The 12,938-nt window shown below is 41.8% G+C and overlaps 1 protein-coding gene across 1 annotated transcript in view; it reads left to right on the top strand.

The window, feature by feature from the left end:
- The window catches only part of LOC139468228 (polycystin family receptor for egg jelly-like), a 39,220-nt gene that overhangs the window by 2,581 nt on the left and 23,701 nt on the right, over positions 1-12,938 (top strand). Inside the window, exons 5-13 of the mRNA XM_071250058.1 lie at positions 645-764; positions 1,345-1,472; positions 2,454-2,667; positions 3,762-3,902; positions 4,402-7,243; positions 7,893-8,239; positions 8,882-9,150; positions 11,243-11,407; positions 11,904-12,011. Of these exons, the coding sequence (XP_071106159.1) occupies positions 645-764; positions 1,345-1,472; positions 2,454-2,667; positions 3,762-3,902; positions 4,402-7,243; positions 7,893-8,239; positions 8,882-9,150; positions 11,243-11,407; positions 11,904-12,011 (4,334 nt within the window). The remainder of the gene's footprint in view (positions 1-644; positions 765-1,344; positions 1,473-2,453; positions 2,668-3,761; positions 3,903-4,401; positions 7,244-7,892; positions 8,240-8,881; positions 9,151-11,242; positions 11,408-11,903; positions 12,012-12,938) is intronic.

The following is a 12,938-nucleotide window of genomic DNA, read 5'->3' as shown; positions in this document are numbered from 1 at the left end:
GAACTGATCTCGCAGTCAAATCGGCTGTTTCAATCAGAGGTTTTTATTGTGATTTTATACCTCTGATTAACCAATCTGAATCGAGTATGTCCCCTATTCATTGTAGAATCACTATTAATATTACAACTATTTAACGAGAGACTACGTCGTGAAGTCTGGACAAATCTAATAATTGATGAGTACAACGAGTTCCTTGAGGTGGCTGGAATGTTTCTAAAGCCGGCGCTACCCGTGAAGAGACGGGGTAGAATAGGTCTTCAGCCACCCATGCCGGCGTAAAAGACGATTATGCTTGTCGTAAAAGGCGACTAACGGGATCGGGTGGTCAGGCTCGCTGACTTGGTTAATGCATGTCATCAATCCCAATTGCGTGGATCGATGCTCATGATGTCAATCACTGGATTTACATTCCTTTTCTACAGTAGAATCAGTGCCGTGGGGTAGCGCTTGGGTAGCGGGGAAGTGTTCGGTCCATTGCCGGAATATTGCTTGAATATTGCTGAAGGCGGCATAAAGGCATATTCACTCACTCAGTCTACACTAGATGCATTAAAGGACATAATATTATATTCAGATTGTCAATTCAGCATTGTCTGTCTAGATTGACCTTTTGACAATTGACAGTCTTCTCTTTACTTCTCCAGACATCAACGAGTGTTCATCTTTTCCATGCCCCGCCCACTCCACGTGCCACAACTCTCCCGGCAGTTTCTCCTGTGTGTGCCACAATGGCTTCTACCAGAGATCACCGCTGGAATGCCTGGGTGAGTCTTCTTCTTATGGTAAACATATACCTTGGTCGTAAATGTCTTGGTCAATATGAATACCAAATGCTTCATTAATGTATCCGCGCAGATGGGTTAGAATAGGCCTTCAGCAAACGATGCCTGTCGTAAAAGGCGACTGATATGGTCGGGTGGTCAGGCTCGCTGACTGAGTTGATGCCTGTCATCGTAAACCAATTGCGTGGATCGATGCTCATGATGTTAATCACTGGATTGTCTGGTCCAGACTGGATTATTTAGAGACCGCCATCACATAGCTGGAATATTGTTGATGGCGGCAGTAAACAAACCTTCATTAATGAATCGAGCCGCGCTGTACAAAGTTCCGTCCCTAAGGCGTGCTAGGTTCGAATCCCAGCTTCGACCTGCTTATATTTGTCGATGATAAAGTACTGGTAACAGCAACAGCAGCAGCAGAACCTGAACGCAACAGCAACTGCAGCAGCAGACGAAGCTGTAGGGGGGGAGGTGGATCATCTCAGCTAAGCAGTAGTGAAAAAGCAGTGTAATAAATGCAAACGACTGAATTATTTTTTGATAATGACGTTTGTTTTCCCAGAGAGCAAAGTGTTCTACAGCTCTCTCCGACTTCTGGAGATAGGGGGACAGCCAGCCGACTACAGAAGCGTCTACGACGACATGGAATCCCCAGAGTCACTCGAACTGTCCACAAACTTCAGCCGCACCGTAAGCAGTAGAGTGTAACGATTGATTAATGCATTGCAATTGTCCATGGCCCCATTGTAAAATAACAATAGTTATCTTCGATACCAAGCTACACTATTGATTTCATAACAGGAAAAAAATATGGTGATCATTAATAATTGCCTTCATTGTATCCCAAATACACCACGCCATATGGGTATTGGTTCGAATCCCGGTTCGCTCCGATTATGTTTCTAGCATTGTCAGCTCGTGGGTTTCACCATGGTGGTAACCTTTTGAAGCCTGCCCTATTGCGGGCTTTATAACTGGAATACTGCGCAAAGCGGCGTTAAACCCATCTCACTCCTTACTTGCAAAAAAACCACGATGACCGTCGACCAAGTTGATATTTATCTAAATGTATTGACAATACAACAAGATAGTCACACCAAAGATCCATGTGTAGCAAGACGTGGGACTGTTCGTCCGTTTGGTTTTGCTGTATTCTCCGAAACAGCTAATGTATGTCAAAATTTGGTAGAAAAGTGATAGCACCATATCAGGTATGTACAAGACAGGACATTGTATAAAAATGTGAGTGTATTTTTAGAGATGGCTAAGAATATAATGTAAGGAGAGCATACGAGTACTTGTAACACACACACACACACACACACACACACACACACACACACACACACACACACACACACACACACACACACATATACATACATGCACGCACGCACGCACGCACGCACGCACACGCATACACACATCCCCCCACCTCCAGTTCTCCCCGCCCCTCTCTCTAGTATGGATCCGAGATGTTTATTAATCCCGGGAAGCTAATCTTTTAGAAATAGCGTATATCACCAGAGTGGGTCTCGTTCATCTACACGACAGGGAAACGTCAAATCTTGTATTCTCACATTTTCTCATGTATTGCTTGTTTCCAAAGGTCGAGATCGCGTGGCATACGTGTATAACTTGCCATGACACGGCTGTTATTTCTCTCCACAGCTGACAGACTGCCTCAACCAGACAATTGGGGAACTGGTATACGGCACCATGGTTCATCAGTTCACCAATGGTAGCGTCGTTGTTAATGCCTCTATCTACGTGGACAACAATTACAACGGTGGCCCTGAGGGATTATCCGTGATGGTGCAAGACAATGTCGACACTTTCAATAACGACGGGTTGGTCATCAACCAATCTGATATATACGTCACAGGTATTGAGGATCTGCAACCAATCTGATATATACGTTACATGTATTAAGGGCAATCAACCAATCTGATATATATGTCACATGTATTGAGGGTCAACAACCAATCTGATATATACGTCACAGGTATTGAGGGTCATCAACTTATCTGATATGTACGTCACAGGTATTGAGGGTCATCAACCAATCTGATATGTACGTCACATGTATTAAGGGTCATCAACCAATTTGATATATATGTCACGGGTATTGAGGGTCAACAACCAATCTGATATGTACCTCACAGGTATTGAGGATCATCAACCGATATGATATATATGTCACAGGTATTGAGGGTCAACAACCAATCTGATATAAACGTCACATGTATTGAGGGTCATCAACCGATATGATATATACGTCACAGGTGTTGAGGGTCATCAACCAATCTGATATATATATACGTCACAGGTATTGAGGGTCATCAACCAATCTGATATATACGTCAAAAGTATTAAGGGTCATCAACCAATCTGATATATATGTCACAGGTATTGAGGGTCATCAGCCAATCTGATATGTACGTCAAAAGTATTAAGGGTCATCAACCAATCTGATATATATGTCACAGGTATTGAGGGTCATCAACCAATCTGATATATACGTCACAGGTATTGAGGGTCATCAACCAATCTGATATATACGTCACAGGTATTGAGGGTCATCAACCAATATGATATATACGTCACAGGTATTGAGAGTCATCAACCAATATGATATGTACCTCACAACAACCAATCTGATATATACGTCACAGGTATTTATATTTGTATACTTCATAAATTCGTTTTTGACACACCCTTTCTCGTTTTGACACAACATTTTGAGGGGCATACTGTGTTTCCCATATCATTTTGTGGTTTAACACCCCCTTTGTGTTTCAAATGTAATGCCGACATATCCTTTTGCATATGTGATTTTATAGCTGTATATATAAGTGCATCCCTTACTAGTATCAAATGACCCTAGTATATCATGTTGTGTTTTTATATACTATTTTGTGTTTCACATACCTAAATAAGTGTGGCAAATATTGTTTGATTGTCCTATCGCGTTTCTAGACGTGGACGAATGTTCCCTATCGACATGGAACGACTGCTCGCCTGAGGCCGTGTGCCTTAACGACATTGGAACCTACAACTGCACGTGTAAGCCTGAGTTCCTGGATTACTCCGTCGACAGGCCTGGGCGTAGCTGTCTCGGTACGACTTTACAGTGATGATTCTGTCGCTATATTTGTAGATATGGGTGTATGCATGCCAACGCCTCTTCATGCCACGGATTACCGTAAAGGTGAAAATTAACCCCCGTTGGGACTCTGGGTTAGACCTGGTCTCCGGCAACCCATGCTGGTCGTAAGAGACATTTTGAAGTGTTATATGACGAAAGTTGCTTTATCCAACGAATTCAACTTTTCTATTTGTACCTTACAAGGTGTTTCACCTTCCCCATATCCTGGGTCACAGTCCAGCTCCGTTAATGCGGACGGTACTGTTCCCTATGCAATCGTCTGTATTATCGATCATCTGGATTAACGAATCAGAAGTTAAATCTTTTGAATGTATAGTCCTAAACGTAATGGTCCTGAAAACTGGGTGTCTGGATTAGTTCAATGTGTATGATACAGATTTAATTAATCTTTAAAGAATGTAAAGAAACTTCCCACATATATTATATACAATTGTACGTTTCTACCAACAGCTATCGACGAGAGCAACCAGGATAAGATCCAGGGCGTAACCCTTGCGGCAGATAAACAATACTACCAGACTAGAGAAGCCGTTGTAGTCACTATCTGGCTTCAGAGGGGGTCGCATGTCACCTACACGCTAACATACGGTGATGGCGGATTCGAGAGCAAGAGTGACCCTCAGCTCCTAGCATTCTTAAACCCTTACAACTTCAGCCACTCCTACATCCTCGCCAACACGTACAACTGGACGGTGACGTCAGCCAACGACGTCAGTTCCATCAGCTCCACAGTTCAGATCATTGTTGAAGAAGATGTACGTCAACTCAAGATTGACATTCAAATTGGCGCTACAGAATTTGAAAGAGATTTCATTCTGTCGGTTGAAAATGACAGTTTGATATTGGAATATATTCTCTGCGTGATGGATTATGGAGATGGGACGATGAAGACAACCACAATCCAGATCCTTTCCAAAACGAAAACCTTCAAATATACCCACGCCTATCAACTTGGAGATTTCATAGTTTCGGTGAATTGCTCAAACCACGTGTCATCTTCAGTGACCTCAATTTCTTTCTTCGTTGAAGAAACGATAAGCGATGTAAATATAACGACCAACAAACATATTTTACTTCCTGGAGAGGCGTTCATTCTGTCCATAAGTGTAGGAAAGGGGTCAAATCTAACTCTTGTGCTTGATTTCGGGGACAACAGGGCCAAGACGCTCCAACTCGGAAACATTATGCCGGGGTCATCCAACCAATTCATTACCCAGTCATATCCGAAATCAGGGTTCTTCACGCCCAAGGTCACAGCGAGTAACAGAGCGTCGCAAATCGAACAATCACTAAACGAGTCCATCGCAGTCCAGAACAAGGTGAAGGATCTGAGTATTGAAACTCAGAGTCCTGTAGGAGTTCCTCCTGGCGAGATAGACATCATCATCAAATACCCATCAGATTCGTCACCTCCGTCCTTCGTCACTTGTATAACAGACTTTCTGAACGTCACAAATGAAGAATACTCTGTGGACTCTATCAATGTAAGTGCCCCCCTGTCCTTCACAGTGTTGTGGACGAGTCTCTATGATGTTGGACGTGTGCCATTCTCTGTGAATTGTTCCAACTTGTTGAGTTTTCAGGTCCTACAGTCTGAGGTGTTAGTTCAGCTTGCCCTCACTGGTGTTGCTGCCAGTACAAGCAGTCTCTTCATACCAATCGGTGGCACGGTGGAATTTATGCTGTACGTGGAATCGGGGAGTCATGTCAACTATGTATTCAATTTCGGTGGTGGTAACCCGGTGTCTGGTATATTCCAGGAATTGATTGTGTCTAAGAAATCTGTTAAAAGGTTAACAGCCTATAATTATGAAGGGTTTTATGATGCAAATGTAACGGTGTTTAACGATGTGTCAACAAACGTGACGGAATTCAGAATCGGTGTTCTGGAAGAAGTCAAAGGGTTACAAGTGACTGCATTTTATCGAAAACTGGACACATCTGATGTTCTTACTACGGGACATGGATCAAGCGTTGATGTCTTCCCTCTTGAAAGGCCAGTGATATTCAATACAACAGTGCGGTCTGGAAATGGCATCACATACATCTGGGACTTCGGGGATGGGATAATAGAGAGGACTGATTCTAGAATACATAGCCACACCTATACGACTCCTGGTACATATGTCATATGCGTGAATGCCACCAATGCCCTGTTCTACGACGCCGTCAAGCTGAGCGTCACCACACAACAGACCATCCTGTTCAACACATTAGTAAACGACGGCCCTTCTGACGCTTATAAAAATATCACATTCACAGTGAATCTCGCGAGGCCGGGAACAGAGTCATGCTTTGTATTCGATATGGGGGATTTCACCACTCCAGTCCTTTATGGCGAGAGTCCCTGTTCAACAAACCCTGCATATAACGGATACACATACTCCGACTGGGCACCTTCTACCACTCTACAACACACGCACGCGTACACCACTAATGAGACGTTCTACGTTACATTCAACGGGACGAACATTGTGTCCGAAGCTACAGTCTACACAACGGCTGTTATAAGTGGTGTGAGCTGCCACTACCCTATAGTACACATTGTAGGGGGAGGGCAGCAGATAGACGAGCCTGTCACCAGACTCCGTTCTGATTGGATGGTATTCGAGAGCAGAGTGGACCTCGACTGTGAGATAACTAACGAAGCTGAGTATAACTGGACTATCCTCAGAATAACAACTGGAGACAACTTCCTGGATTTCATCTTCGACCCGTATCCAGCCGAGTCAGTGTCTGCGGGGCTGTTCAAGATCTTATTTCGGCCAAGGGCTTTTGAACCTGGGGATTACAAAATAAGTTTGAATGTTTCAATGGCGGGGATTTCCGGTTTGTCCCATTCGGATTTCACATTTGTACGAATCCTCCAGACTGACATTGTGGCTCGTATAAAAGGTGGAGCAGGACGAGCAGTTGGTTATGACACAACCCTTGAACTGAACGCAATAGAAGAAAGCTATGACCCAGATGCGGATGATGATTCGTCCAAGGTTAACTTCACGTATGTCTGGTGGTGTAGGAAGGAGGGGGAGTCGTTGGAGGATGCTGTTGACGGTGTCATCAAGATTCCCCAGAATATATCTGGTATATTCCCGAACGTATCCATTGGGTGTTTTGGCACCGGCATCGGTAAGCTTCCGTTGACAGATGGGTACATCTCTTTCAACACACGACAGTTTGAGTTTGGCACCACGAACATTTTCCGAGTTGATATCACAGCAGGTGATAGAAATGCCAGTTTTGAACAGGCCATTACAATCGTTGAGGGCGACCCAAGAGAGTTTCCACTGACGTAAGTATTTATTTATTATCAATATTGACGCATTAATTTCAGTCATAGGCCGAGATATAGTATAGCGGTTAAAGCATTCGCCCGTCGTGCGGAAGGTCTGGGTTCAATTCCCCGAATGGGTACAATGAGTGAGGCCCATATCTGGTGCCCCCCTCCGTTATAGTGCCGGAGTATTGCTGGTGGTAACGTGAAACCATACTCACTCGCTCACTCTTTTTCAACCGTTATAATGAATTATTCTTAAGTATGGTTCGAATATATATGTCTTGTCGTTATTCACTAAATCTAAAGGCACATTCTGTGAAGTGAAAATATTCTCTGATAGAGGTCGTAGTGAAAGTAGTTTATCACCATCATTGTGGAGGTTGAGACGACTTGTCCATTACTGTACACTCAAGTGTCCTTAAAAGTTGTCAAGCATGGCAAGAGTATAGGCAATACCATACTAAAGAGGATGTCGTTGAAATACTTGCATTAACAGCTCACCATCATGCGGACACTCTCAGAGGCAGACCAAGCGTCTTGCTGCATCCCTTCACATGTTACACATACACTGTTGTATGGTGAAGATTATAATAATTGAATTGAAATCCATATGTCTTGTATCGCTGTACAAAAGATGTTAAACTTCATAATGATTACCTTGCAGTTGTGTTGTGAATTGCAAGTCCAAGGTCAACCCATCTGGCGAGTTCAGCTTGACCAGCCAGTGCTTGAAGTGTCACCCACTGGACACGATCTATAACAACTGGACGCTACTGCTATACAACGATACCCTCGGTGGCTACTTGGCTGTGGACGAACTAGACTCCATGGTCTCTACTGGGACGCACTCTTCCAGTGTCGAGTTCCTCGCTCGGAGTCTCATCGACGGCATGAAGTACCAACTCAGACTTGACGCCAACCTCCACGGCTACGCCCCCAGCTTTACAGAATACGACTTCATCACCAACGAGCCACCATACGGGGGAACATGTACGATCGTTTCCGGGGAGGGTAAGCACATTGATTTGATTGATTTAAGACCTGTTTTGCTTTGGCAGAGAATCTAGTTGTTTTAACGATAAAATTCAAACTGTGGATACATATTTCATCGGTATCAGTGGATGTTGTTTGGGGGCAGCAATCCGCCATGTACCAGCATTATACGGGTGACCTGTAAATAATCGAAACAGGGCTCGGTAACTCAGTGGTTGATAACATGAGCAAAGATTAATGGCGTTGGGATCCGATTACACACAATCTATAAGGTAACATATTGTGAAAACCCGATCCTCATTTTAGTCTGCTAAAAGGGTGTGAAGTGAGAATATTTTGTCCCGCAGGGGCATCGGTAGAACTTCCATACACAATGCAAGATTGAAACACATTTGGGATTTAACGAGAACGGGGTTAGACTGTGAGAAAGGGCAGGGGATGTTATGGCACCAAAGCTATGTCTGGCTGTCCTGTTGTGTGATAATATTTCTAACAGCATACAGCCGCAATTGATTTCATGGCTAAGTGGGTTTTTATTTTAGGTTCTAAATGTTAAGAACATTCTTGTTATTCAATCCACTGATGTCGCTTCAGGATTGTTACAATTAGCCGCCACATATCGGTACACTGGCATTGAACAAGCAACCTTCCTTATTTCAGCATACTCACTAGGGCTGAAGTTGATTATCCAGTGTCAAGGATGGATCAACCCAGGGGAGGAGGAAGCCATGGGGGCAGGGCTACTGTACCGCTTCCTGGTGTACGCCCGGGGGAGGGGCGACGTGCAGCTGCTGTACTACGGCACAGATCCCTACACCCCCGAGTCTCAGATCCCCATAGGAGAGGAGTCCCATGATTACATGTTTGACATCGTTGTCAGGGTGGCCAACCCCATCGGAGAGTTTGTGGAGTTCAAATTGGAGACACAGGTGCAGTGTTTAGTATTATTATTGTACTTGGTGCAACAGATGCAGTACTTAGTTTTATTATCGTACTTTGTGCAACAGATGCAGTACTAAGTATTATTATCGTATCTGTTGCAACAGATGCAGTACTAAGTATAATTATCGTATCTGGTGCAGCAGATGCAATACAAAGTTTTATTATCTTATCTGGTTCAACAGATCCAGTACTAAGTATTATTATCCTATCTGGTGCAACAGATGCAGTATTTAGTTTTATTATCGTATCTGTTGCAACAGATGCAGTACTAAGTATTATTATCGTATCAGGTACACCAGACGCAGTACTAAGTATTATTATCGTATCAGGTACACCAGAAGCAGTACTTAGTATTATTGTCTTATCTGGTCCAACAGATGCAATACAAAGTATTATTATCGTATCTGGTGCAACAGATGCAATACAAAGTATTATCATCGTATCTTGTGCAACAGATGCAGTACTTGGTTTTATTATCGTGTCTGGTGCAACAAATGCAGTACTAAGTATTATTATCGTATCTGGTGCACCAGACGCAGTACTGAGCATTATTATCGTACTTGATGCAATAGACGCAGTACTAAGTATTATTATCGTTTCTGGTGCAACAGACGCAGTACTTAGTATGATTATCATACTTTATGCATGTTCTGACGATACTAACGCTGCTACACTGTTGTGCGGCTTTGCACTACGAGACTTGGCTAACGGTTCAGTGGTACAGTCACACGTCATGCGATAGATAGGGTGAACATAGGGTGAATACCAGGCGTGTTATAAACAACGTAGATAATATATGTATATGCCCCAACTCGTCCTTTGTAGAAACTAGGTTATAGTGCTTTTATGTTCATACATATTGTCAATATTCGATTTGTATGAATGTATAACCATTGTTTGGTGAATATATTCCGAGATATTTAACAAAGCAAAATACTAGTTGATAGTAGTTGGCAGAGTGAATAAATGTACTGTCAAGACTGTTGGTTGTAATGTTGTACTGTTGTTTGTAATGATGTACTGTTGTTTGTAATGCTGTACTGTTGTTTGTAATACTGTACTGTTGGTTGTAATGCTGTACTGTTGGTTGTAATACTGTATTGTTGGTTGTAATACTGTACTGTTGTTTGTAATGCTGTACTGTTGTTTGTAATGCTGTACTGTTGTTTGTAATGCTGTACTGTTGTTTGTAATACTGTACTGTTGGTTGTAATGCTGTACTGTTGGTTGTAATACTGTACTGTTGTTTGTAATGCTGTACTGTTGTTTGTAATGCTGTACTGTTGTTTGTAATGCTGTACTGTTGTTTGTAATGCTGAACTGTTGTTTGTAATACTGTACTGTTGTTTGTAATACTGTGCTGTTGTTTGTAATACTGTACTGTTGTTTGTAATACTGTACTGTTGGTTGTAATAATGTGCTGTTGTTTGTAATACTGTACTGTTGGTTGTAATGCTGTACTGTTGTTTGTAATACTGTACTGTTGTTTGTAATACTGTACTGTTGGTTGTAATACTGTGCTGTTGTTTGTAATACTGTACTGTTGTTTGTAATACTGTACTGTTGGTTGTAATAATGTGCTGTTGTTTGTAATACTGTACTGTTGGTTGTAATGCTGTACTGTTGTTTGTAATACTGTACTGTTGTTTGTAATGCTGTACTGTTGTTTGTAATACTGTACTGTTGGTTGTAATACTGTACTGTTGTTTGTAATACTGTACTGTTGGTTGTAATACTGTGCTGTTGTTTGTAATACTGTACTGTTGGTTGTAATACTGTACTGTTGGTTGTAATACTGTGCTGTTGGTTGTAATACTATACTGTTGGTTGTAATACTGTACTGTTGGTTGTAATACTGTACTGTTGGTTGTGATACTAAGAATGTCACATTGATTTGAACAGATTACACAGCAGGTGCTTTGATAGAATGTTAGATTCAGTTCAAATTATCAATTAAAAGGGCTAATTACATGTCGAAAGCATGCGTCATGTCCTCGGGTGAAATCACAATTTGTTAGTTGCCTCCTAGTGATGTAACATTGTCCTGCACGCACATCCGCATCATCTCGCCTGTTCCAGGTAAAGCCCCCCGAGGTGAAGGAGAACGTGGAGACGTACCTGAACCTAACATCCGGGTCCTCCAGCACGCTGTCGTCACTGCTGTCCACAGGCCGCGAGCAGGAGGCCAAACAGTTGATTGTAGCAGTTGCCTCCCTTATCAACGAAGATAGCGCCAATGCAGAGGTAAGGCACTGCAAAGGGGTATACCATTTTGGGATGTTACTGATAACCTCAACGGTTGACTGTGGTTAATCGACTTTAAATGCTAAAAGTTTCAAGATAAAGGGAATTTTCTTGGAAGAGTGTTTTGTAAATCTCTATGGTTTTCATAGGAACATAGTTATCTGCCCTTGATTTGCACGCCCTAAGGGATTGAATTTTAGGCGAATTCTCAAATCAGATGTGAGATATGCATATGCAAGTACATAATCAAATGTGGGTTTATTATAAACTATCCTAACTAATCAACTGTATTAGGATACAATCAAATGCAAGGGTATCCCGAACTGTTAAAATCGTAGATATATCTTCAATTGGTAGTTTATCATCAATATGTCCTTAGTTGAAGAAACATCAACTATTTGAATATTAAATTTATCGACAGCTGTTTACTGCATCTCATTATTAGATGCGTATATTTGGTTGTGCAATATGCATAAGGATGACGTTTTTTCTTCAGGCGTCCATCTCGACAGGTGATACCACAACTGTGGTTCCGGGAGCGTCTCCAACGGAAACAACTGCAGTAGAGGATGAGCGAAGGGAACAAAAACAGAAGAGAGTTGAGGTGAAGGTCACGGAAACAATGACACGTAGAATTCAGACTTTCCAAATATCAGTTACTTAGCATAGCAAATTTACATTTTCCACGTTCCCAAACGCACGTGAACACGCTGAATCAGGTGAAAACCGACTTTCTTTCAATTCTGAAAAAGTATAAACTCATGTTTCGTAAGCCATAAAAACTGCGGGTTAATCCGTTTGCAATGGCATAAAAGCATCCCTATTAAAGTATGTGCTTTTTCTCTCCAACCCCCTGTAAATTACCCTCCTGCTTGAAAATAAATAATGTTTATTCATTTCTTAAATACCCACCGTTGTGTTATTATGAGACTGTAAAGAAAAACAATACCAATTTTCACAATAAGACATAATTTTGAAAAACAGGTCAGACAATTTCCACTCTCTAAAGAGTAACTTAACACTGCTATTCTTAAAAGGACAATGTCCTAAAGAACCATTAACCTGTGTAAGCATATAGAGCTCGGAAACAAATTTGAATTCTTATCTTTTATATATTTACACGAGAGGAGTACCTGTGCCAGTTTGGGTTGAGTAATCTTATAGATTCTGCCTCCGGGTACTAGTTTATTGATAACTATATCGATATTGAATTTATTATCTTCATAAATCAGTTAATCACTGTTATGATAGAAAATGGAGGAATATCTTTGCTCTCATGTATGCATATGTTGTTTCTGCTGTGTCAGACACTACAAATCATCTTCAAAAAAATATAAATGCACTTGATCACTTCTGTGAAGTCACAGGTATGAAAGTAAATTTAGATAAAACAACAATAATGGCTTTTAGGAATGGCGGGCCTCACCTTCAGTCTGAAAATTGTAATTTATTAAGGAAAAGAAATTGAAGTTGAAGAAGTAAGTTTTCACAGAAATTTAGGTGATATATTCACTCCAAAATTATCATGGAT

Source organism: Haliotis cracherodii, unplaced genomic scaffold (genome assembly GCF_022045235.1).
Source record: "Haliotis cracherodii isolate W230 unplaced genomic scaffold, xgHalCrac1.p SCAF_2, whole genome shotgun sequence".
Lineage (NCBI taxonomy): Eukaryota > Metazoa > Mollusca > Gastropoda > Lepetellida > Haliotidae > Haliotis > Haliotis cracherodii.
The sequence above is the reverse complement of the archived record's forward strand: the minus strand, read 5'-3'. Positions and strand labels throughout refer to the sequence as shown.